Source organism: Ursus americanus, chromosome 12 (assembly GCF_024610735.1).
Source record: "Ursus americanus isolate L20-20 chromosome 12, mUrsAme1.1.p, whole genome shotgun sequence".
In the NCBI taxonomy this organism is placed as follows: Eukaryota; Metazoa; Chordata; class Mammalia; order Carnivora; family Ursidae; genus Ursus; species Ursus americanus.
Window position 1 is genome coordinate 29,468,436 of NC_142138.1, and position 27,742 is coordinate 29,496,177.

The following is a 27,742-nucleotide window of genomic DNA, read 5'->3' on the forward strand; positions in this document are numbered from 1 at the left end:
TTCTCTCTTTTTCTCTAAAATCTGCAAGCTTCACTATTATATGTCAAGGTGTTTATCTATTTTTATTGATTTTGGGAGGGGTCCTCTCTGCCTCTTGGACATGAACACTTGTTTCTTTCCTCAGATCAGGGAGGTCTCAGCTATGATTTGCTCAAATATATTTCTGGCTCGCTCTCTCTCTCTTCCCCCTCAGGCACACCAATAATTCTGACATTTGTTCATTTCAAAGCATCATTAATTCTTGAGGTGTTTCTTCGTGGGCTCTGAGTTGTCTTTCTCAGACTACTCTTTCTCTGTTCCTTTCTATAAGCCTGCCTTCTAGATCACTTACTCTCTCTTCTGCCTCATTCACCCTAGCTGTTAGAGCATCCAACTTAGACTGCATCTCAGCTATAGCATTTTTAAGTTTGGCCTGATTAGATCTCACTTCTACACTTAGAGATTCTCTACTGTCTTTTATGCTTTTTTTCTAGCCTGATTATTAACTTTATAATTGCTGTGTGTTAGAAGACAGTACCTCCCAAAACTGCAAAGAAAGGAAAACTTATCTATATACAAAAATAAAATTGAATAGTGAAAAAAAGGACTAAAATGAAGCATATATCTATTAAATGTATATGTAAAAACTAAGTTAAAAAGCAATTTAAAAACATAAGTTGGTTAAATAAACTAGTTGAAATGGGGAAAAGGTAAAAAAAAAAAAAAGAAGAAGAAGAAGAAGAAGAAGAAATGGAAAATTTTAGACTGAAAGATAACCAAATCGTGAGAATAAACCTCAAGCTCAATATACTATTTTCCCCTGGTGCTGGAATTTTAGTCCTGTGGGATCGGTGAACCTAGTTTGCACCTGTTCTTCCAGATTATTTTCTAGGGGAGGGGCCTGCTGTGCTGCTTCTCAGGTCTTTGCCTGGTTGGAGTTGCACCTCCCCTTGCCAGAGGGCTGGGCTCAGTAGAAGCTGGTCCTCTGTGTGGCTTTTGTTCCCTGGAGGCTTTCTGCACCTCTTTAGAGGATCAAAATAAAAATGGCCGTACCAATCCCCAGCCCCAGAGCTGAAAGATCGCAGTCCCCCCTCTTCAATAAACCCTCTGGGTCAAATAGTCTTCACTTTTGTTTGTGCCAGTCTCCACAGTCTCCTCCAGTGCGGGGGCCCACTGTAATCCTTCAGTGGGTGGCCAAGGGACCTGTGTCGCTGCCTCTGTGTGCCCAGGGACTGAGAGTGGTTGTGGGCTCGTGCGCATACCATGCTCCACTGCTCTCGGGACTGCTGGGTGTTACCTTAGTGTCCTTTCCAGGGCCACTGCCCTGAGAGCTGTTGCTCAGTCGTGGGCGCACCCTTTCGCCTTTCCTGGGATATGGCAAATGGCCATGTGTTCCAATCCTTTTCAGGGTGCTCAGGCAGAGCGGTCACCCGACCAGCTCAGCTCATGGTTTATGGCAACATGGGCTGAGAGTCCCTTCTGGGCTCACCGACCATAATAAATTTCCCCGCTCCACTGCTTGGGCACCCCCATTCTTTCTGTGTCTCCTGGGATCCTGAGACCACAATGACCCACCCAGAATTCTGCTCTTTCCATCCCCTGTACCCCTTTAAGAAGGGGATGTCTCTCACTGGGGCAGATTTCTAAGGGTTCCAATCTTGCGCTCCAGTGTTATATCTCATTTTCCAGTAGCTAGCTTATGGAAGCTCCCTCCCCCTCCGTTTATCTTCCGACATCTCCCCACAGATTCATGTCTCTGCACCTCCTACCTTGCAAAAAAAAAAAACCCAGTTCCTTTTCTACTTGTAGAGTTCCAGATATATTTTCTTACATCTCAGGCTGAATTCATGGGTGTTCAGAATGGTTTGATAGACATTCAGCTAAATTCAAGGGACCAGATGAAATAAGGTCCCCTATTTTTCTACCATCTTGCCACCGTGGAAGCTCTTTATATATTCTGAATATTAGTTGCTTATCTGGTAGATGACTTGCAAATATTTTTTCCTATTCTATGGGTTGTCTTTTCAGTCTCTTAGTAGTGTCCTTTGATGCACAAACTTTGTGTGTGCGTGTGTGTATGAAGTCTATTTAATCTTTTTTCTTTTGTTATCCGTGCTAAGAAATCTTCATCAAATACAACATCCATGAAGATTTCCTCTTTTGCTTTCTTCTAAGAGTTTTACTTTTATTTTAGCTTTTAAGTATTTGATCCATTTTGAATTAATTTTTGTTTATTGTGTAAGGGTCCAATTTCATTCTTTTGCAGGTAGATATTCATTTTTCTAGTAATGTTAGTTGAAAAAACTGTCCTTTCCCCATTGAATGGCCTTATATGTGAGGGTTAATTTTGGGGCGTCTATTCTAGTCCAGGTCTACGTGTCTGTCCTTACGCTAGCACCACACTGTTTTGATTACTGTAGCTTTATATTAAGTTTTAAAATCAGGTAACTGGGAATGTTCAACTTAGTTGTTCTGTTTGAAGACTGTTTTGGCAATTAATAATAAAATGCATTCAAAATAGAGTTTGTCAACTATATGTGTTATGTGTAAAGATTTATGCTGATGACACCCATTTATATTTTAAGCCTGTCTCATCCTGAGCTTCAGACTTAAACTGCCAGACGTCTCCACCATGCTTCTCAATATTAATACGCCAAAAACATGGTTTTTCATTTCTTCTTTGAAATTTGCTTCCGCCGGTTTCTACATCTTAGTAAATGGAATCACACACTTTTTCTTTTTTTCACCACTGCTTCTCTTTCCATCCTCTCCTGTCCCATATCCTATCTCTCAGCAAGTCCTGTTGGCTTTTCCTTCCAAACATATTCCCAATCTGACCACCTCCATCCTTATTATCCTAGTCCAACTTGTAGTCATCACATTTCCCTTAACTCCTTGCCCCAATCCATTCTCTTTACGGAAGTGAGGAAGTCTGAGAAAAGATGAATTCTGGAGTCTTACCTTTAAGACGGCGGTCCAAGTATTCTAGGACGAATTTAAACATTTGAACTAATGCAAGAATTAAAGATCCAAATGCTAGGGATCCTGTGTGATATCTGGGCAAAGATAAAATGAGAATCAGAGTTAAAATATCGTTGCTACTAACTAAAAGGATGCTAAACAATTTTAATAGGTAGAAAGGATCTGCAGAAAGACGGGAAAGAGTTTATTACACTTTCTTATTCAGGTTGAGAAAGGTCTTCTTAGAGGATTTTAAATGATACACATCTATATTGCCCTTCATCTACAAAAATGATACCAGTAGCTTGTCATCATAAAATAAAATGTTTGGGCTAAGCAATGGGAGACAGAGCCAAGTTAAGTCTTAATTTTTATTTTGGTGCCCTCCCCTACTACTTATCTTCAGCAACCTATGGCTTTTAGAAGGATGTTGGCCTCGATAGGGATTGTAAACCTGTGGCTATAAAACCAGACATAGCCAATGGACATCCATGAATCTTAAATCATACCTTGACCTCATTTGTACTTTGCCACTTGAATTATATAAGCATAAGACTGAATTATAAGCACGCTAAACATAACTGGGAAGATAGATGTAGGATTCAACATGGAACTTACCGTATGGCTCGTCCAAATGCAGTAAAAAGTGGATACGGTGGGATGTCATCAGGTTTTTTCAAGGCCCAGTAATAAGAAGCAAAGGCACCAGCAAGGGCACACTGACCCAGGGCAATGACAAAGTTTATAAGCCAGAGAAAGACAAACAGATTGAACATCTGGAAGGTAGGGACATACTGATGGTACAGGCTCTTTCCACCATAGAAAGCAAAGTTACACTGAGCCCCAGGGCAAGCTTTGGCAATTTCAGTTGTATTAAAAATCTGCACTCAGAAAAAAAAAAAATACAGATAATATAGTATGAAATGCCATTCCAAGATAACCATTCCTGCCTTCTCTTCTTGTGAAACCCCCCAACTGCATGTCCTACTCTTTTCCCATTAACTTCTGTTTGTCCTATTTTCTTTTTTTGAATATATAGGGTTTTTTTTTTTTTTAAAGATTTGAGAATGAGCGAGCATGAGAGAGAGCATGAGCACAAGTGCAGAGAAAGGCAGAGGGAGAGGAAGAAGCAGACTCCCCGCTAAGCAGGAAGCCCGACAAGAGGCTCCATCCCAAGACCCTGGAATCATGACCTGAGTCAAAGGCAGATGCTTAATCCACCAAGCCACCCAGGTGCCTCTGTTATTCCTATATTCTATCCCATCACTTTATATTCCTTAATGAGTGCTGTAAAGTATTTCATTTTCTATCATATGTTTACCACTCTACACCCACTAAAATTTCACATTAATGTTGTTGACCATTCCTGCTTCTTGGGCATATGACAGAACAAATGGGCTCAGGAAATAATAGTGCTTTCTCTCTATTCTGCCCACCATTTCAGTGCTCACTTGTTAACACCTGATCCACCATTCCCTTCTTAACAGTGATCCCCGTTAAGGTCTCTATTTCTGAATGATTTTTACAACTGCTAGGTGAAATTTAGTAGAGTTCTGTATTGAAGTAAGTAAAAGAGAGAGAGTTGCTTTGACTTACCTCTGGGTCACAGGTTGTATTTTCATGTTTACATTTCCCTTCTGGGGATATGACTTTGTATACAGGTACCCCTGATGTAGCCAAGTAACTGGGTTAACCTATTAAGGATAAACTATTTGCTGGTAGATGGAAAGTAAATGGACAAGAAAATAATACAAATAACTCAAAAGTCTACAGAGAGATTAACTTCAAAAAACTTCAAATCTTTTAATAATTCATACATTTTTTCAGACCTGAAATAATATAACATGGGTCAGCTATACTGAGTGGCCCCTTAACAGAATACAAAGGAATTTTCTTAAATTATTGCCAAGAAGTAGTACTGTGAAGACAAAATAAAATCTACCATATGACCTACCTGGGGGGGGGAAATTCAATCAGTAGACAAAGGTTCTTAGAGCTTAGCAAAAAAACAGAAAAACAGAAAACCTTTAGAATGTTCCTAGTCTTCCTAGGATGGAAAGCACTGGACACAAACTCCTGGTTCTTGAATAGTAGTGTGGACCTGAGGTTTAAAGATGTCAATTACCAAAGGATACATTGCTGTCACTGCCCAGTAGGCAATACATATGGAGAGGAAAATGAAAGTTAAAACTGGATAAATTAATGTAGTAGGGAGGTATCCAATAGCTCTGAAATAAAGCAAATAGTTGAAATTCAAAACGATTCAGAGATACAATCTCTCAATTAAATCTTTATCTGTTAAAACTAGAAATAAGCTTTAGACTTAATCCATTCTAAGAATGGTAGTAATAACCATTGACTCTTTTTTTGCTGATTATTCTGGCATTTTCTTTAAAATTTTTGAATTTTTCAATTGGTTTTTAAGTTTTACTTAAATGTTATTTGTTTTTAGTAATTAGAGGCCTTCTTTTAATGTTCATATTTGATTCCTGTCAAAAGTTCCCCAAAGCTCCCCCAAGGTTCTGTATGACTCAAAGATTTGATACCCTAAACCTTCTCCTCTTTGGTTATTTCTGTATGATTCATAAAGATTTGCTACATTATAATCATAGTTCTTCCTTTTGTTTAGAGTCTTACTCTCAAAATTGGAGCGGACCTTGAGATCATATGATCAAATGTGAGAATCCCTTCCTAATTCAGGAATCCCTTCTATACTATCTTTTAAATACGTCCATTAGTTCTGGTGACCATATAGAGCGATAAAAACTTACTTTGTATGACAGCGCTTATTCTATTAACAACCAAAATATTAGAAAGTTCTTCCTTATCTGCTAGCCTGTTACTCATATACATTACATTTTGGAGGAGAAATGATCACCTTTTCCATATAGCAGCCCTTCAAGGAACTCCTTATTCTTTTATACTCCAGTATAATCACTCCTTTAATATTTCCTCATTAAGTCATGGTGTGTGAAATGTTCACCATCCCAGTTGCCCTGTTACTACTTTTGAATAATCTTTTCAGCATATGACACTGGCAACCCAATACTGTTTGATATAGCCACTGAGAACTATAATGGAACTATTTCCACTTCTAATGCAATGCCCTGGCATATCTTAGATGCCTTTTGCATTTGTTACCTCGTTCACCTCACTATTTGAGCTAAGTTCTCTCCTTTCTCCAAATACTGCTATTAAGTGAATCATTGAACATCTCTATGTTTACCCTGTATTCTCACGCCAATTTATTCCAGCTGCTACTTTCCCTTGAAAAAAATTATCAACCTGTCACAGTTGGACTGGCCCTTTCACACACACACACACACACACACACACACACACACACACACACACACTAGTGGGGCAAGTTAGAGTGAACTGTACAATATCATATTATTTAAGAAATAAACCCAGCAAATCTGGAGTTTTCAGTGGCTAATGATAGGGTTTCAGTTATGGGAAGGAGAGAGAGTTAACAAAAACTGCTTGTTAACTGTTTAAACCATTAGATTCAAGTGGCACTCTTACTATTATAGATGACAATTTTGTTAAAATAATCCTTACAGACTATTTAAAATAATTTGGTCTTTGGTCGTTAATAACTTAGTTTTTCATCATTCTAAATAGAATGCATGGTCTGTTGGCTTTATAGTAATGCTTTTCTTGTTTCTTCCATGCATTATTCAAAAGTTTAAAGTATTATCCTCAAGTGACCTTTGGAATAGTTTAGAAACTGTAGGTATTATTATCTCCCAGCATGAATTTTAGTGTTTATTTTATAGCCTTTTTTTTAACAAAAATGGCTCTGGGTATAAAGTGTTCTGAATTAAGAGCTGTAGATAGAAAATGTATAGTCTGGTGCTCCTAGGATCAATTATTCTGTCTATTAGCAAATTTTGCCACTCGTATAGAAATGGCAATAGCACATAATTGACTTTATAGAATTATGGTGATTTAAAGTTTTGCAAATGATCTCAACCATCAATATTAACGTATGATTCAGCAGGGGAATAATACAATATATAATACAAGTTACTTTCATATAGCAATTTTCACTTACTTTCACACATTATTCTAACATACATTTGGTGTTCAAAAAGTGCTAATACATACACCACACAGGTTTGAACCTTAGTTCACACTATGATAATTGAGGTTTGGGGACACTGAAGGATTTGTTAGCATGACCTTTCTAATAAGTGCCAAAGTCTGAACTTCAGTCTTAACAAGTCTTAAAGGGGAAGTCATCTGGGGGCATCTATACAATAGGCAGTGACCGATTTGAGTGACTGATATACATTATGGGAGTTTCTCCATCAGGGCCTTACTTGCTCCCTTCCTTCAGCAGGGCAACAGAGATGCGGATTCGTTCCCTGAGGAAGATCAGCATGAGGATGATAAACACTTCAAGAAGGCAGAGTATTATCACTTGAAACAGGAAAAAAAAAAATTAGTGTATGATACAAATCAACCCAAAAAAACAAACTTTCTCTCAAAAGTTTAGGACTGAGTTTCATGATTTTTCTCTGCCAATTCTGACACTCCATAATTCAAGCAGTACTACCTCTCCCAAAATGCTAATCTTAGAAATTCACTTTCAAAACCTCCAAGAAATGCTAAGAAATCTAGATTAAAACATTTAGCTAGAGTTTGAGCAACTCAATTGGTCAGGCTTCATTTTATCTACAGAAATATTTCACACCATTTGTAGAAATGAGAGAAGGAAGGACTGCTGTAGGCAGCTCTATTTTAGATATTTTCACGTTCACTTCTTTGAGTAAGAGAATCATTACAGAAGACACTTTTTGAACTGTTCACCCTGTTCACAATCCCTCTTCATTAAGTGACCTTGCTGACTGGCAGGGCAGGCTCTTGGCTGCCACATTTTTATTTTGTGACTCTACCCACCGTGGCTACCATTGATGGAATCAGGATGTAAACCCAGCGCCAGTTGTCTAATAAAAGTCTCAGGATTAGAGCTAAGGGAGTCTATTTCAGTTTTGAATGGAAGGTTATGAACTTCATGAACTTCAAGTTATACAGGCTTAATGAACTGTGTCACCTTTATGTGAAATAAGTGAATTTGCAAAGACAGAATAAAGTGTATGTGTATTGAAGACACAGAGCAGAGAGGCAGTTTTGAGTTCTTTTGGCTTTCTGTTTCCTGGATCCGAGTACACTTGAAAGTCCAAGGGCTTTTCTGCTTTTTTGAGTTTGGTGAGACACTTCTATATTCTTATAATAAGTACCAATGCCTTACCCCCAGCTTGTTCCAATTTGCTTTTCTTTTTGGCTACCGTCAATTAGTTTCTTTTTACTTTAAGCCAAATGGTCCTAATTACTATATTTTCTCAATTCCAAGACACATCTTTAATTTAGTAATAACTTTTCAGGAAAAATAAAATCCTTCATTAAACATCTTTTCATTGATTATAAGATGCATTCCTGACTTCAGAGATGCTAAAAAGTGAAAAGTTTCAGTCTTAAAATTAAGGAAATATAGTACTGCTAATCATAGAATCTGAAATTATAGAAGAAACTTAATGGAAATTTAAATTCCCACCTGTGAAAGAATCTGTTCTATTTCATCCTTCGCTAGACAGTTATTCTGCTCATGTCTGAGCAGTTTGAGTGGTAGGGCACTCATTATCTCATTCAGTTGTTACACCACTAAGATTCTGATGTCACAGCACACATCATCAGTTAACACCTCCTAGTAGAATCAGTTAACCCAGAGATGTGAGAGGATCTAAGTATCATCTTGCCACCTCGTCTTCTTTTAGTAACTTATGTATGTATGTTGTCCTGCATATTTGATTCTCTTAAAACAATAAACTGAGTCCAAAATTACGGGGTATGGCCATATTAAGCTAAAATCATTATCTTTGGACAAACCTAAGAATACGAGATATACCAAGAATCACTTTATATTCTGAGATTGCGTTGATAAACAGCATTGCATATGAAACTTATACCTTCACAAAAGTGCATATCCAAAATGATTAGAGAAATTTTATTGTCTTTTGAATTTATGTATTATATTCCTTTCTTGTGTTTGAATAAGAGCTAACAATGGAAATCTATTTTTTGAGACCCTGTAGAGAAGTTGGTATGACTCTTACTTTTCAGAGGAGGAGACTGGGATAACTAATAGCAGAAATGAGAACAGAACCATCTCATAACAAATCCGAGACTCATAAAAATGATAGTTTGTGTATATTTAACTCTGCTTATTTTCAGTGTTTCCATCAATGAGTATAATTTCACATGTTGCCCTTCTCTCTGATACCTAGAATTGTGTCCAAACACAGAGCAAGTAATCAATTAATGTCCAATAAATGGGTTGTGAAAGTGGGGGTTCATTTGGGGAGAGACTGGTATTGCTAGACTTGAAAATAAAAGCAAACTCTATATTTTCCTCAAAGGACATCCCTTAAATTCTCCAGTGGCGGATTCTGATCATGTCAATAATTTTTGTGTTGAAAGCCCTTAAGAGACAGCAGTGGAATGACCACAGAACCTGTAATTAAGAGCCCCTTGAGAATAAAACTAGAGGTTTCGATACATAATGGATGAGATTCATCATCTTTAGACATGATAGATGATTGCAAGTGGATTGGTGAGAAGGTATGGAATCACTCAAATTCAGGAAAAGTGATGAGGATACAAAGTCCCAAGATGCGTGATAGAAACAACTAAAATGGCACACTGGTTACATAACATGAACCTGTCCTTGAAAGCCTGAAGACTTCTGGGGGAAGTGGCAAAAACAAGTTTTCACATTTATGGAGATGGGACCCATACCTGGACCCATGATGCCCCCATCAAGATAATGCTCACCCCTGAGGCTATCTCTGGGATTCTTACCAGGCCTCCTCGAACATGCCTTGTGTGGCTCTCTAACTTAAACAATCTGAAGAATTTTTTTTTAAACAACATGTAGGTAGAGATTATTTTTAAATCTTGATTAAAGAACATGAAATGGAAGGAATATTATAATAAAACCATTTTAGGAATATGAAATTAAAGCATCTCTGAAATCATCTTGCTATAAAAATTTTGTTAATATACCCTTAACTAATAACCGGAATAAACACTTCAAAAATGTAAATTTATTTTATTACTCATTATTCCAATTCCTGTAATAGTTTAGAAGTCTTGTTATGAAAAAACTTGGTCATTCTTTTTCTGTTTTTAAAACAATTTTGAAAAATCAAACTTTTTTTCCTTTTAAAACACCTTTCTTGGATATCAAGGTAATGGCTATAAACATCCACATCCAAACCATTTTAAGGTGAATGCAAATAGCATGACATCATTGTAAAGTACTATTTTCTTAGATTATATAATAAATTCCCCTCAATGACTTCGCCATTTACTGTAGCTATTAAGATTATAGACGTATTTACTTTAATGACATTAGTGATAAGTGTATCTAACAGGTTATACCAACCCAAGATTTCCTTTAGACAAAGATTCTCTTTCATTATTATTACTTTAAAAAAAACAGTTTTTAAAATCCACTCACTAAATGCGAACCATGTTTGTTTCAGTTGGAAGTACATGCTTATATCAGTCTGAATCCCGATGTCATATATAGTTAAGTGAGAATTTGGCCGTCCCTGAAGATTGCTATGTTCCTGGTAACAGTGCCATATTCCTTGAAAAGAAAAGAAAAGTAGACTAATATAAAATGCTATTTCCTGAAATATATGCTATACACTTATACATATCTACATGAAATTGAACAGCATGGTCATTTCTACAAAGGCAAGATTCCTGTTTACATAGTAAACATTTTATATGGATCTAATATTCTAAATGTACTATATATTCAAAACAAATGCTATCAATATTTGCCTGGCTGACTATGACAACATCTAGCTTTAAATGTCCTTTTGACTAGAAACAACCTCAGTGTCCATCAACAGGGTTAAATAAATTATGATATATTTGTACAGAATACTAGCTTTTCATATAAAGAGAAAGTACACTGATATTCAATGATCACTAAGCTATTTTGTTAAGTGAAAAAAGCAAGGTACAAAATGACATAAAAAGTATGCTGTAATTCACATAATAAGAATACTCTATATATATTTTTTCTTACACACATAAAGTGTCTCTGGAAGGGTACACAGCAATGTATTTTTTACTTCCAGGGAAGGAAACTTAACCGACCAAGGAATAGAACAAGAAGGAAATTTCACTGTATAGACGTTATACCTTTTAAAATCTGAAGCACAATATACAGTCAATGTAAAAAGCAAATTTGTAAAAATCATTTAAGTTGAAAAAATGCTTTTGAATTAAAAAAATGTTTTTGGTAAAGTCATGTCTTCATGGAATTACCTAATGCATGTTCTTATCAAAGACTGTGTCCTGCTAAAGTAAATACGGACTAACTAGATTTCCCCAGGACACTACATTTCAGACTGTATAATGAATTTTTTAAAAAGATTAATTTATGAGAGAGAGAGAAAGAGGGAGAGGGAGAACAAGTGGGGGGAGGGACAGAGGGACCGAGAGAATCCCAAGCAGACTCCCTCCTGAAGGAGAGCCTGATGCAGGGCTCAATCTCACGACCCTGAGACCAAGAGTCGGATGCCCATCAGACTGCATAGTGACTTTTCACATGATCTAGACAAAGTGAGAGTAAAGAAAAAAAAACAAAAATTAAGGAGTTTATTTTTATGACCAATGAGTCTGCAAATGAGAATAATGAGAAAAACTGCTTTTTAAACCCCAACTATAAACTAACAGGTTTTTTCCCTAGAAAAAGATAAGAGAGTGAGGTCCATGGAGAAAGGCAAGACTAGATTAGAAGGGACATTTGTTTCTCAAAGAGATATAAGACAAATCTCTTTCAGGCCCTGCTTTTTCAGCGTACTTTTTAAAATGCTTTTGGGAGGCACCTGGGTGGCTCAGTCAGTTAAGTGGCCAACTCTTGATTTCGGCTCAGGTCATGATCTCAGGGTCCTGGGATAGAGCCCATATTGGGCTCTGTGCTCTGCGGGGAGTTTGCTTGAGGATTCTCTCTCTCCTCGTCCCTCTGCCCCTCCTATCACTCACTCTCTAAAATAAATACATCTTTAAAACAAAAATGCTTTTGGAATATTTGATACATACAAAATTATATGTAATAACAGATTTAAGTTTTAAAACATATAGTCAAATCAACACATATGGATGCATCACCTAGTTTAAGATTTTATGATCTTAAGTTTGCTCTAATTAAGCAAAATAAATTTTTTTCTTTTTATCATACCTCCCTGCCTCTGTTCACCAAAGAGTAATTATTCTGAATTTTGTGCCTATGATTTTCTTATTTTAACAGAAAGATTTGTTGAAATCTCCCCTAAGGGAGAGTTATAACTCATAGAAGTTTTTTAAATGATTTATCCTTATATTTTTATGAATTTTGAGTCTATTTTATTAGATGTATATAATCTATTTTATTAGATTCATATATGTTTAGAATTGGTATACCTTTTAAGCAAATTAAATCCCTTCTAGCTCTAATAATGCTTTTTATATTAAAGTCTGTTTTGTCTGATTAACATAGCAACTGCAGCTTTCTTTTGGTTAATGATTTTAAATAAATTTATATCCCCTTCACCAATTTCTTCCACCCACCCCCCCAACCTCTCACCTCTGACAACTACTCATCTGTTCTCTGTATCTATGAGCTTAGTTTTTAAATTTTATATTCTTAATTTTTAATTGAAATATAGTTGACATACAATATAATATTAGCACAACAGTGATTTGACAATTCTATACATTACAAAACACTCAAGGGAAAGTATAGTTCCCATCTGTCATTGTATATAGTTATTACAAAATTATTGATTATATTTCTTATGCTGTACTTTGCATCCCCATGACTTGTTTTGTAACTGGAAGTTTGTACCTCTTAATCTCTTTCACCTATTTCACCCAGCTCCCCCACTCCCTGCCCCTCTGGAAACCACCAATTTGTTCTTTATATTTATGGGTCTGTTTCTGTGCTTGTTTGTTTTTTAGATTCCACACATAAGTAAAATCATATGGTATTTTTCTTTGTCTGACTTACTTCATTTAGGATAATACTCTAGAGATTCATGTCACAAATGGCAAGGTTTCATTCTTTTAAATCCATTTGTTAAATCAATTTCTTTATCCATTCATCCATTGATGGTTGTTTCCATATCTTGGCTATTGTAAATAATACTACGATGAACACGGGAGTGCATATACCTTTTTGAGTTGGTGTTTTCATTTTCTTCAGGTAAATACCCAAAAGTGGACTTGTTGAATCAGATGGTATTTCTATTTTTAAGTTTTTGAGGAACTTCCATACTGTTTTCCATCGTGGCTGAACCAATTTACATTCCTGCCAATTGTGCACAGGGGTTCATTTTTCTCTACATCCTTGCCAACACTTAATTCTTGTCTTTTTGATAATAGGTATTTTAACAGGTATGAGGTGCTATCATATTGTGGTTTTGGTTTGCATTTCCTTGATGAATAGTGATGTTGAGTACCTTTCATCTAACTGTTGGCCATCTATAGGTTTTCTTTGAGAAAATGTCTGTTCAGATTTTCTGCCCATTTTTAAGTTGGGTTGTTTGATTTTTTTTTAATTTTACCTTTTTTCTACTAAGTTGTGTGAATTCTTTATATTAGCTCCTTATCAGATACCTGATTTGCAAATATTTTTTCCCATCCAATAGGTTGTCTTTTCATTTTGTTGAGGGATTTCCTTGCTGTTGAGAAGCTTTGTAGATTATGTAGCTCCACTTATTTAGTTTTGCTTTTATTGCTTGTGATTTGTAGGTCATATTAAAAGAAATCATTGCCAAGAACTGTATGAAGGAGCTTACTGCCTCTGTTTTCTTCTAGGAGTTTTATGGCTTCAGGTCTTACATTCAAGTATTTAATCCATTTTGAGTCATACACTATGCTGTAAGATAGTGGTCCAGTTTCATTCTTTCTCATGTGCCTCTCCAGTTTTCCCAACACAACTTATTGAAGAGACTGTCCTTTCCATTGTTTATCTTGGCTCCTTTGTCATAAATTGATATATGAATGGGTTTATTTTTGGGCTCTCTATTCCATTCCATTGATCAATGTGTCTGTTTTTATGCCAGTGCCATACTGTTTTAATTACTATAGCTTTGTAATATAGTTTGAAATCAGGGCCTATGATACCTCCAGTTTTGTTCTCCTTTCTCAAGATTGCTTTGGCTTTTTGGTTTTGTTTTGTGGTTTTTTTTGGTTTTTTTTTTTTTTTTTTTTTTTTTTTGTGGTTCCATACAAATTTTAGGATTTTCTGTTCTACTTATTTTAAAAGTGCAATTTGAATTTTGATAGGGATTGTACTGAATCTGTAGATTACTTTGGGTAGTATACAGATTTTAATAATATTTATTCTCCTAATCCATGAGCACAGCATATCTTTCCATTTATTTGTGTCTTCTCCAATCTCTTTTATTAGTGTTTTATAGTTTTCAACACATAGGACTTTCACCTCCTTTGTTAAATTTATTCCTAGTTATTTTATTCTTCTGATGCAACCGTAAATGTTATTATAAATGGATAGACCACCCAGACAGAAAATCAGTTAGGAAACATCAGCCTTAAACAACACATTAGACCAGGTGAACTTAACAGATGTATATAGAACATTCCATCCAAAACCAACATAATACATATTCTTCTCAAGTGCACATGGAGTATTTTCAAGGACAGATCATATGTTAGGCCACAAAACAAGTCTTAATAAATTTAAGAGAAATGAAATCATATTGAGTATCTTCTTTGACCACAATGGATGAAACTAGAAATTAATTACATATGGAAAACTGGAAAATTCACAAATATGTGGAGATTAAACAACATGTTACTGAGCAACCAATAGGTCAAAGAAGAAATCAAAAGGGAAATAATACCTTGAGACAAATGAAAATGAAAATATACCAAAATTTGAGGTACACAGTATAAGCAGTTCAAGAGGGAAGTTCATAAGGACACAGGTTTACCTCAAGAAACAAGAAAAGTCTCAAACAACCTAACTTTATACCTCCCTTGAAGTATAAAGAAAAGAACAAATGAAAGCCAAAGTTAGAAGGAAGGAAATTACAAAGATTAGAACAGAAATAAATGAGATAGAGACTAAAAAGACAATACAGAAGATCAATGAGACTAAGAGCTGGTTCTTTGAAAAGACAAAAAAAACGGACAAGTGTTTAGCTAGACTCACCAAGAAAGAGAAGACTCAAAATCAGAAGTGAAAGATGAGAGGTCACAACTGATACTACAGAAATACAAAGGATAAGAGACTATAGTCAATCCTTAAACAACAGGGGTTTTGGGCTGCCCACTCCAACGCAGTCAAAAACCCATATATAAATTTTGACTCCCCAAAATTTTAACTATTTATAGCCAACTGTTGACCAGAAGCCTTACTGATACCTCAAGCAGTTAACACTTAACAATAACGCTTACTACTTAGTATGCTATATGTATTATGTATTCTTATAAAAAAGTAAGCTACAGAAAAGAAAATATTAAGAACATAAGAAAAATAAAATTTACAGTACTGTATTTAATTTTTAAAAATCTGCATATAAGTGGACATATGCAGTTCAAACCCATGGTGTTCAAGGTTCAACTATACCATGCCAACAAATTCAACAACTTAGAAGAAATGGATAAATTCCAAGAAAGATACCACCTACCAAGACTGAATCATGATAAAATAGAATATCTGAACAGACCAATTACTAGTAAGAAGATTGAATCAGTAATCAAAAATCTCCCAACAAACAAAAAGCCAGGACCAGAGAGCTTCACTGGAGAAGTCTACCAAAATTCAAAGAATTAATACCATCCTTCTCAAGCTCTTCCAAAAAAAAACAGAAGTGGAGGGAACATTTCCAAACTCATTCTACAAGGCCAGCGTTGCCCTGATACCAAAATCAGACAAGGAAACCACAAGAAAAGAGAACTACAGTCCAATACCCACGATGAACATAGATGTACAAATCCTCAACAAAATATTAGCAAACTGAATTCAACAGTACATTAAAAATATCATACACCATGGGATTTATTCCAGGGATGCAAGGATGGTTCAGCATCCACAAATCAATAAACGTGATACATCACATTAATGAAATGAAAGATAAAAATCATATAATAATCTCAAGAGATGCAGGACAAGCATTTGAGAAAATTCAACATCCATTCCTGTGTTAACAACTACAACCGAGACTTTTTACTGAACAATTACTAGGTGCTAGGTAGCTTTCAAAGGTCTTTATGTACATTATTTAAAAAAATATTCATAGAATCCTATTGTATAGTTGAAGAAACTATTAGACTGCGTGCTTGCAGAGGATCACACAGTTAATATGCAATGAATCTGTGTCTTTTCAATCTCCAAATCCATGCATGTAACCCCACTGTTCTATGATCTCTCCTTTATAAATCTTAACTTGTTCTTGTCAATAAGAATTGTTCCACTGATGTTCAAGGCCACTTGCCCACAAACAGCCTGGCTGTTTCTCTGCTCAGTGTGTCGTTTTCCCTAGTAACTAAGCTGCTATTAGTAGGAAATGATTGGTCTTCCATGATATGGAGGAAGTCAGTTGTCCAAGATAGTAGCAGAGGTCAGTTATACAGTGTTATAATTCTCAATCTAACTGGACATTTCCCCACCCAATGAATGGCTTTAAGCTGACTTGCCACACCATTAACCGCTGAGTTAGCACTACCTAGAGAGTCAACAGGGAGCTGAAATTGGTTTTTTCACCTGTATTTGTGATATATTAACCATCTCTCTCCCTCTTGCCACTGTCAAACTTGCACTATAGCCAATCTCACATTTTTTTTGCTCCTTATGACAAGTCACTGAAATCAATAGCAGACTTTACTGTCTTTCCCTTCTTGATGACAATAAGAGAGTGGCTGAATCACATGCCCAGGCTCGACAGTAGTAAAGGGCAGAGTTTATTTCAAGCTCCAAGCAGAAACATACACAAAAGACTTTTAAACAAAAAGCTTTCTTGGGAGTCTTCGATTAAGCAGTAGCAGCTCTTATGTTCCCCCACCAGACTGACCCAACCTTTTCACATGCAGCTGCACAGAAGGAGCCAGTAAGGAGACCCTGAAGAGACCTGAAACTGTCTAGAAACCTATTGAGGATAACAAGGGGGATAGTAACAATAAACCAACACATATTGAGTGTTTATTGTTTTTCAGATACTGTTCTAAGAGCTTTATACTCATTGTCTCAGTTAATCCTCACAATCTTGTGAGATGGGGATATATACCATTACTGTGCTGATGTTATGGATAAGGAAACTGGGTCTTCTAATCATTAGGAAGCATTTCCAAAGTGCCTCAGTTACATGTTACGGAGCTGGGATTAGAGTTCAGGCTAACTCAGAACCTGGGGATTCAACTGCATCCTTACGCTGATATATGTGTAAAGCTCTTCTTCAAAGGGTGACAATAATAGGAAATTGCTATTTTTGGTGTCTGCTACCATAAAACTGCATTGTCAATCCAAATAGTACTGAAGGGGAAATTACTCTGGAATAGAAACCTCACAAACATTCAAATATTGTCCCCTATGTTTATTAGCACTCTGAAGGAAGCTGCCATAAATGCTATACTGTTCCTTGAGAGAAACTTTAGTTCCTTTTTTGGTGCTCGCACTGTATCTGTACTGCTTTTGAGGGAACTGGGTTACTGGTTAGATTTCAACCTGGATATAAAGTAACTCTCCACCCAAAGAGTGTAATTCAGAATACTTGCCGCTAGAGGGTGATGTCTCATTATGGAGTACTGGTCAGTTATAAGAAAGTGTGACAGGACCTGGATTAAAATTACTAAATTGAAAGAGAAAAATAGATCACACTTCTGTAACTATACAGATCCAGCCTTTGATCAGACAGAAAAGTTAAAGGAATAAAATAAGTTTTCTGAAATGTTTTTCATTAACCTAAATGGTGTTCTTTTTACCTCCTTCTTAATAACCATGAGGCATGGGAGCAAAGGTCAGTAAGGAAAGAGGGTAGAACATTTGGATAGCACTTTTTCTTCAAGATAAAGAAGGTAAAAGTTGGAGAAATAATATACGCAAAATTAAATAATTTTTCTCAATTTAACACTTTGGGGGGGGAAGTAAATAAATTCACCACAAGTTAAACGGTTTTGGGTAATTGATAATGGCAACTGAAAAGAAAAGGACTATTTTTATATTTAGTAATTTTAAAGAAGGGCAATACCTACCATAACCTATAATTCCAATCACACCCACCATGAAGACCCAGAAGAGGACTCCGGCTATGAACCTCAGGAGTATCACAAACATCCAACTAAGGAGCATGGCGACAGTCAGGCCACTGGAGGAAAGAGCATACGACACACGCAGGGGTCAAGTGTGTTAAACGTAACATAAAGTGAACAGCAAGACAACATTTTCTGTTCAAAATAATTCTCAGATTATTTTATTTTAGCTGGCTATAGAAATATTGATAATATTAAAAAGTACAAACAATAGTTCCTATTAAGGCTTTCATATGAAAGAGTAGGACCATTGGGAACTTCATACCTGAGTCAGTATTTGTGTACCTGGGTAAACAGAAGGCCGGTAGCAACTACTGTTCAAAGAAAAACACAATTCTTCCAATCTACAATTTTGGCCTATCTGCCACAGTTGCCATGCCATATTTCTTTTTTCCCTCCACATGTCTAAGTGATAAATTATTAAACATATCCATGATATTAACAGAAGGAAACCTTATACAACAGAACTATCTAGAAGTAAGTGAGCAGTCTTAGGGCAGAAAAGAAAAATAATTGCCCCACATAGTTCCTGAATCCATGATTTTGTAGTCATTATTATGGTCTAATTACCTTTAATAATTTGTGCTGTCTGACATCACCAGACATCTATTTCAGGTCCTCAGTGATCTGTGGGCCATTGTATGGAGCCATGATACAGCTTCTGTATCTCCTGGGCCATATGACTTTATCAAGCAATCAGCAGCATGACTGTTTTTTTTGTTGTTGTTTTAATTTTTTCCTGGAGTTTGACTGAGATACTGGAGATACTTCTCCCCCCAGCCCATATATCCAGGTTAAATCCATATTGAATTCTTCTAGGTAATTTCATTAAACAGAATTCATTAAGATTAGAAATTTAGACACTTCCATTAAGAAATGATACCTCCAATGCTCTAAGTTTCCAAACAGAAACATTGCCTGGTATATTTACTAAGTTTATAGTCTCTAAGTATTATCTTTATTTAAAAAAAAATCTTAATTGCTGTCAATGGATAGATGACAGCATTGTATGAAAGTAACTTTTTTTTTTTTAAGATTTTATTTATTTATTTGACAGAGATAGAGACAGCCAGCGGGGAACACAAGCAGGGGGAGTGGGAGAGGAAGAAGCAGGCTCATAGCAGAAGAGCCTGATGCGGGGCTCGATCCCAGAACGCTGGGATCACGCCCTGAGCCGAAGGCAGACGCTTAACCGCTGTGCCACCCAGGCGCCCCAAAAGTAACTTCTAAGGTCACATTCTTGCAGAGCCTATGCTTTCAACTCCAGAAGCCATTCCCTACTAAAATCACAGACACTTTAATGCTTAAATATTCAATATGGTTGAAGGATTATTCTATGGCACAGTCCAAGAGGAATATTCAAAAAGGTCAGAGGGAAGAAAAGAAATACAGCTGTTCATTCTCTGTGTTTTTAATTCCTGCATAAAATTCTAACTGAATAAATTAAGTCACAGCATATTAGTCTTGGCTTTATATTTATGGGATAGATGGAGAACAGAAGAGTCGAAAATAAAGAGAGTGTTTATATTCTAGTGGTGTGAGTGGTGCCAGGGTGGAGAGGGTTTCATTGTGTGTTGGGAGTGAGGTAAACAGGAAGGTCTATCATAATGTATACTTTTTCAAATAATAGCTTAAAAGCCAAAATAAAGAAGAAATGTGCAAGTTATCTAATGATATTTGAGTTTGACAATAGGGGAACCAGTTTGACTACTGTCAGGTGTAGACTACAATCTCTGGTGTGGAGAGAGATCCTGAAATACTGATATGCACTGAAAATAATTATTGTGTTTAAGACAAAGCATCGAAATGAGTAAAATCTCAAAAAACACTATTTAGTTTTACAGCTCTACAAACTAGTCACTGGTATTTTACACACAAAATAATTTTGACTTTATTAAGCATCATACAGTTGAATATATCTATCTTGTTCCCCTAGTGGTTTTATTACTGTTCCTTGAACCCACATTTTCTATGCATCTTCTATGTTTCAAGGACCACACTAGGAGTTACAAAAATAGAGATGAGTTAGACATAGTTACCATGGCAAAGAATTCATGGTTTATCAGAGAAAAAGAGCCAGGTGAATAACATATAAAATTCTAGGTGCTATATAGATGATAGGTCTGTGTGTATATATACAGGTGTATTAGTGTGTGTGTGTGTGTGTGTGCGTGTGTGCACGTGTGTATACACATGTGGGTAGGAGGAACACAGAGGGAAAAAGTAATTATATCTGGAGAAGTCAAGAAAGTCTTCATAAATTACACAAAAGCTGATTTTATTCTTATTTTTTTAAAGACTTTATTTATTTGAGAGAAAGAGAGAGAGAGCACAAGGCAGGGGGGCAGAGGGAAAGGGAGAAGCAGGCTCCCCACTGAGCAGGGAGCCTGATGCAGGCTGGATCCCAGGACCCCTGGGATCACAACCTGAGCTGAAGGCAGAGGCTTAACCAACTGAGCCACCCAGGCGCCTTGAATGGGGAATTTGAAGAAAGTGTTCTACAAGGATAAAATGGGGCTGGAGAAGAAATAACGTTTGCACTTACATGAGAATCCAATACCAAGTTGTTGCATAGTCTTCAAATACTTTCATTCCAATTGCCCTTGCATCAAGGATTTTATTGACACGACTGAATTCAAAGAAGGAAAAATCAATTATTTTAACTATCACTAAACAGAAATGTTCTTGTTATGATAAAAGGGGTTTTGCAAGCTGCTGTTCAAAACATATTTTTAGAAACCATTTATCAAGAGTCACTCTTTCCCCAGCCACAACAACATGTGAGATGTCACTCTGGTAGACTACCAAGGCGGCTATAGCTACACACACAGAGAACGTGGCTTTCAAGAATGGTGAACAGATCCCTTTTCAATGAATGTGACATGTCCTCAATATTGCAGAAATCTCACTGTAAGAAATGAATTTAAATAAGATCAGTTTTTAGCTTACAAAAATCCATAGAGTCAAGAAAGAACATCATCCTTAATTCCCGTTTCTAATCCTCTGACAGCTGGGTAGCAGGAAGGCACCACGGGGCACATACAGAACAGTGCAGGAATCACTAGTGTCCAGTTTGGTGAATTATCAAAGTGAGGGCACTATGTAGCTACAGCACTGTTGTCCCTTTCCCCATGTGCCCCAGTTACGACAGCCCCTCCTCCCCAAGGTAACCACAATCCTGACTTTTGTGATAATAATTTCCTAGTTTTTTCAGGTTTACCACTTACACATGCATCACAGGCTAATTTAATTTAGTTGTGCTTGGTTTTGAATTTTTCTAGCAATGGAACTGCACTTGTACTATTATTCTGTAGTTTCACATAGCTTTATATTTGTGAAATCCATCCATGTTGTTATTATATTTTAAATATGCAGGACCTGTAGTATTCTCCTTCGACTGCTAAACTCAAGGAAGAGAAAAACGTTATTAGAATGTCTTTATGTGTCACTTTTAATTCAACAGCTGAGCTACACAACGATACTCTGTTTGTTCACACATGTGAGCGTACCCATCCACATCATGATGTGTACACCGAGAGAGAGTAAATGGACTTCACTGTAGTTAGTACGCAGAAACTGATACGGTCCTGAGACAGCATTACCATGCTTGTCTCACCTTTCTTAAGGCCTTCTTCCCTTTAAGACATCTGGCAGTTTCATTTTTTTTTTGAATGGTGATTTAAAAAGCATCTTTTTATTGTGTTCATTCAACAATTAAGGTCTTTCAGTATGTTTACTGAGATCCCATTTCTATACCTGTTGATAATGAAAGTTTTAACCATTTTAAAAGAACATCATTGCACTTTCTAATTCACTTTGGTTTCTCCTTTACCTGTTTCTCTTCACAAACACACACCAAGTTCTTCAATCCACGGTGACATGTATATTTCATAACAGTGCATAATTCTTCCTCTATAACTCTCAACCTAATGAAGCTTTAGTTTGTGTACAGTAATAGGATGCATCCAAACTGAAAATAAGAATGTAAACATACTTTGCAGCTGTCCTGAGTTCTATAGCATTTCTTGTCTTTCCATTTCCATCTTCAAATGTTGTCTTATTTCCTACTGTCAAAGTGCCATTTTTAGTAGTGAAGTCAGGGAAACATCTCTGGAGAACTGTAAAAAATAAAATTATGGTAATCATTTTTCTACTTCTTCCTATGTGATATTCTCCCTTTCTTAAGCTTTTTATTTATAATAAAATTCTTGCTAGACAATGTATAAACATATTGCTCAACATAGATAATTGCCCATTACTTGATGGTTAGAAGATTTTCTGATGGTTCTAAGACAGATGTAGAAAGCAAGTATGATCACAATCTGAAGCTATACTCTGAACTTGTTGATTATTTTACACTTAGGTATATTCATCAAGTAGCCAGTAAGTAAGATGCACAGCACAGATTTTAAAAGAGTAACACTGATAACATATCTCACGTGGTAAAAACATTTTAATAAAAAGGCTACATTTACTTGTATGACTGAGTTTACTTTCTTTTTTTAAGATTTTATTTATTTATTTGAAGGTGAGAGAGGAGAGAGGGAGGGCATATGAGCAGTGAGGAGGGGCAGAAAAATGGGAGAAGCAAACTCCCTGCTGAGCAGGGAGCCTGATGCGGGGCTCCATCCCAGGACTCAGGGATCACGACCTAAGCTGAAGGCAGACACTTAACCGACTGAGCCACCAGGAGCCCTGAATTTACTTTCGAAAAACAAAAAATCTTAGATACTCTTTGAGTGAAACCTTGAAAACTGGAAATTAGTGAATAATTCCTTGAAAAATAAGAACAAGCTCAAAGTTCAGGCTACTAAGAGAACTGAATTTTTATTTGTGAAGTCTTAATAATTTGTCTCCCTTCCAGCATTCTCATTTACCTGGTTTTTTGGAGGGGCTGGAAATTGAAATTCTAAAGTTATCAAACGGCCCACATTTTGTAGACTAGTATAATTTCTCAGAAGAGTTACCTCACTGTTCAATCTTCTACGCACTTATTTTTATTAAATAGAATCCTTGTCTCTTCACAAATCTGTATTACTAAAAGTATTTTAAAACCCCAATTTTAAATCAAGAGGGAAGAGAAATCAGAAGTGGATCATTTTTATATTTTTTCTTATAAGAAGCATCACAGATTTGCATGGGTTTTCAGGGAATTTAAACTTGAGAATATTAAACCAGTTGATATAGGGAAAGAAGAAATAGGTCTTTACCAAGCCTTTCCTTTTTGGGCTTAAAATGATCTCCTGTCTACCTACCTCCATCTTCTGTAGCACTTAAAATATGGCTGGTTCCTCCAGTATCTTCCTCATCTTTTTCTGGTTCTTCCCTGGCAAATTTGACAAAGTCGTCTCTACCAGCTGCTTCTATTCCCTCTCAATCCAATCACATGCTGCTCCCAACACTCCAAGGAAACTGTCTCCCAGTGACCCCAATAATCTTCTAACAGCCAAAACCTCCAAGTATCGTTTAGTCCATCCTGCTTGAACCCATTACCTAGCACAGTGTTTGGTACATGGAACTCAGTAAATATTTGCTGTTAATTGAGTTAACTTTTCTGAGTCTTTGACATGGTGGACAACCCCTCCCTTTTGAAACTCTCTTCCTTTGGCTTACATGCCCAGGTTCTCTCCTACCCTCCCTTTAGCTTTCCTGTGCGTTCTTTCCCTTGCCACTTCTTAAGGACTGTTTCCACCTACAGAGTCCTCCAACCTTGTTCTGGGCAATTTCATCCAATCAGTTAGTTCCAATGACTAAATATGTTCATTATATATTTGGAAAGTAGAGAAAAGAAGGAAGATACAAAACAATACATAGTCCTATCACCCACAATGAACTCTAACATTTTAGATAAATTACCTTCTAGTCTTTCTTCTACAAGAAATTTTTGAGCATCATAACCATAAAATAAACGCAGGGTTTTCCCTCGTTTCTTTCTTTTAATATTACTTATTTCCTTTGGTAAACTATTTAATAAGTGAATTTTATTAGCTGAATACTAGTCCATTAAGTAGTAAACTTAATCACCTAATGGGGGAATGAATACAAGTTGATTGTTATGTTTACCGTAATGTCTCCTTTACTATACTGTGAGGGACTGTGCCTTATTCATTTTTGTATCCCCAGTGTACGTTTTATATTGTGTGATTTAACCAAAGTATACTGGTAAGGGCAGGGATGTCTTATATTCTTATGCCTATTATATCTTCAGTGACTAAGGAATCATTTTTATCTTTTTGTAACATTGCTCTTGGCTATTGACATTGGTTACCCAGGGCTTCCTGGCAAAATGCAGTTGCTTGCAAGATGTACATCTTTACTTCAGGGTCCTCGATGACCCAAAGAAAAGGGAGAGAGGCACGTAAGGCATTGTGTTTCGTGGTAGCTACTTCAATGGTACCCGACTTTCTACTCAAATAGAAAATGGTATCCGGCTTTCTACTCCAATAGAAAAAAGAAGAAAGAAGAGAGAAAATGTCCACAGTCTTGCCATCTCCAAAACATCCATACTATTTTGGCATATTTCTTTGCAATATTTTTCTTTGAATAGCTTTTTTTGTTTAATTTATACATGCTGGTCAATATAATGCATATAGCTTTTTATTTAACATTATACTATCTAATACTTCTATTTAATATTCTAAAATATTTCATTTAGTGAATACATCATAATTTATTTAAGCACTTTCTTGCTCTTGGACATGAGAGTGTTTCTTTTTCCTTTCTTTTTTTCTTTCTTTTTGGTTCTTCTGAATAGCATTGTGATGGGCATATTTATGTAAAGTTATTTCTCTGGAGTTAGGATTAAATTTGTAGGAATGGGAAATTAGTGATTATTTCATTTTCTTTTTTAAAAAGTTAAAGTTTATGGGGTGCCTGGGTGGCACAGTGGTTAAGCGTCTGCCTTCGGCTCAGGGTGTGATCCCGGCGTTGTGGGATCGAGCCCCACATCAGGCTCCTCTGCTATGAGCCTGCTTCTTCCTCTCCCACTCCCCCTGCTTGTGTTCCCTCTCTCGCTGGCTGTCTCTATCCTGTCGAATAAATAAATAGAATCTTTAAAAAAAAAAAAAAGTTAAAGTTTATGTAAACTTTAAGTAAAATTTATAACTCTTAAAAATATAAAATACTGATTCCTTTAAGAGATACATAAGTATTTCAAATTATAAGACAAGTTTATGTCCCACCATCATGCCCCAGGCAACTTCTGAACAAACTCTTTGGCTGAATTCAGGGGTAAGTGTGCAAGATTATGTCTGTGTGTGCTTACGTGTGCTCATAGAGCACCAAATAATCAATCTGGGCTTTTAAAATCAATCTTTAATCTTTTCTGTGCATCTTGATGCAGCAAAAGCTCAAAACTAACAGAGCTCCAGTGGAAATATCTTTGGCTGAAGTCAGGAGAATGGGCTTTAGCTTTGGCTTCCTCTTAATTAACTCTGGGACACTGGGCCAGTCGTTCAACTCTTCTTAGCTTCAATTTTGTCAATAGTGAAATAAGAGAACTGAATTAAGTAACTTCTTATGATTATACGTTCTAAGATAAGTAATAACCACTTACATGGTTTGCTTGGAAAAATTGCTGTTGGACAATCATCATCCAGTAAGACTTGTGCGAGAGTCTAAAATTGAAGGAAGAGTATGTTAACACTTCAACAAAGTTCAAACAACTTCTACTCTCAGTATAAAAATTGTGTCCTTTGAAAATCTAAATCCATAATTATCCCATTATTTCATATTACTGCCCTAATAAGAGTGATTTTAAGATTATCCCACACACTTATTTGACAAATGCTCTAAAATATCCTAACTGTAATTCAATCAAATCAACAATAAAACCAGACCCAATGAAGCCAAGACACACCTTTGAAAGTGTGTATCTATGTCTTAGTCACATTCTGAATCTCTAATTCTTCAAATTTTTTTTTTTGTGGAAAAATAGCATCTTCTCTTAGAAACCATTAATACTTTTTAACATAATGGGGCTTTAGAATTCCTTTATAAGTCTCAAACCTAGGTAGGGTTTGAGGATTTTTAAAAAATGAATAATTATCAAGTTGGGTTTGGAAGTAAAATTCTACTTGTTACTAAGTAGCCATGGATTTTCACCTCCACATTAATGAAATGGTAACATTAATAAAATGAAATGATATTAGCTCCTAGATCTTGATATTAAAAAAATTCAGCCAAGAAGAGAATTTGTTGGTTTCAGGGAATAGTTAAAGCTAACTTACCAGACTTAAGAGCCTTGCAAAACACCTGAAGTCTATACAATGATATGCTATAAATGGTACATGTAAGTTTGTATGTACCTGTGCATTTGTGTTTTAATGGAATAACACATAATCATTTCCTAGATGATTTGGGAGCTTGTCCATTACAAATGCTCACATTACACTTGAGATTGAAACAAAAGTTAAATTATTCTCTAGTTTTAAGCTTAAACACACATACCTTTGCAGGCTTAACAAAAGGGGATTTGCAGAACTGACTGTAGTATGTCCAATAGTGTTTGTTTGTTCTGTACGCAAACTGTATTTCCATGTAGGTTAAAAATTTTTCTGGGCACTTGGAGACACAGATCTATGAAGAAAAGGAAAACACAGTGGTGGGGACTCAACTGAGTTGAACAAACCAAGGAACTAGCTGTAAGATTAGACTTCTAAGTTATCTACCACTATAAAGAGCAAAGCACCATTTTCCATCTAAGAAACATCAATTTTCTAATGTAAAAAATAAAATTTCATGTACTAGTTATCAATCTCTACTCCTTGCCCTTTGATAATGATTTGTGTTAAGACAAGAAGATGTTGTACAATGACAAACTTGTTTTTAACTTCTGATTTTGAGATAATTGTAGATCTATTTGCAGCTGTGAGAAATAACGTATTCCCCCCAGTTTTATCCAATGGTAATAACTTGCACAATTACAGAACAACATCACAACAAAAAATTGATATTGTTACCATCCACTAACCTTGTTTAGCATTCGCCAGTCTTACATACACTCATTTATGTATGTGTGTGCATGCACGCATGTACAGGTCTATGCAATTTTAGCATGTGTAGATTCATGTGATCACTACCTCAGGACAGTGATGGATTTTTAATAAATTATTTCCTTATTAGTTCCTGAGTTAGTAGATGAGAGTATAATGCAAGATTAATTTTTGCAAGATTAATTTTGCCCATGTAGTTTATGTATTTTCAGGACTAGAATCTTGCTTCCTTTCTGATATATGAATAAAATGATCATTAAAAATGCTCTAAATATTGATAATTTATGCCACTAATAACTATTAGTGCCAGTGAATTCTCAACAATTCTCAAAATGTAATTGGGGATTTATTACTATAAGAAACTAACAAAATTGGGGCTATTTGTGGCAGTCAATCATTATTATCATCTTTTACCAACAACACCCGCCAAACGTGGACAGAGAGGTCACCAATAGTATTATTTTACATTA

The 27,742-nt window shown here is 36.0% G+C and overlaps 1 protein-coding gene across 6 annotated transcripts in view; it reads right to left on the reverse strand.

Moving 5' to 3' along the window:
• Positions 1-27,742, reverse strand: part of SLC44A5 (solute carrier family 44 member 5) — a 382,764-nt gene that overhangs the window by 20,382 nt on the left and 334,640 nt on the right. For 5 of the 6 annotated variants that reach the window (XM_087866006.1, XM_045802007.2, XM_087866008.1 and 2 more), the window contains 11 exons: positions 26,728-26,856; positions 25,835-25,895; positions 22,274-22,397; positions 20,825-20,908; positions 18,223-18,335; positions 10,469-10,600; positions 7,269-7,368; positions 5,076-5,168; positions 4,537-4,624; positions 3,559-3,821; positions 2,941-3,035 (listed from right to left, as the gene is read on the reverse strand). In XM_087866006.1, the coding sequence (XP_087722132.1) occupies positions 2,941-3,035; positions 3,559-3,821; positions 4,537-4,624; positions 5,076-5,168; positions 7,269-7,368; positions 10,469-10,600; positions 18,223-18,335; positions 20,825-20,908; positions 22,274-22,397; positions 25,835-25,895; positions 26,728-26,856 (1,282 nt within the window). The remainder of the gene's footprint in view (positions 1-2,940; positions 3,036-3,558; positions 3,822-4,536; positions 4,625-5,075; positions 5,169-7,268; positions 7,369-10,468; positions 10,601-18,222; positions 18,336-20,824; positions 20,909-22,273; positions 22,398-25,834; positions 25,896-26,727; positions 26,857-27,742) is intronic. The other variant, XM_087866005.1, reaches the window with a different exon arrangement.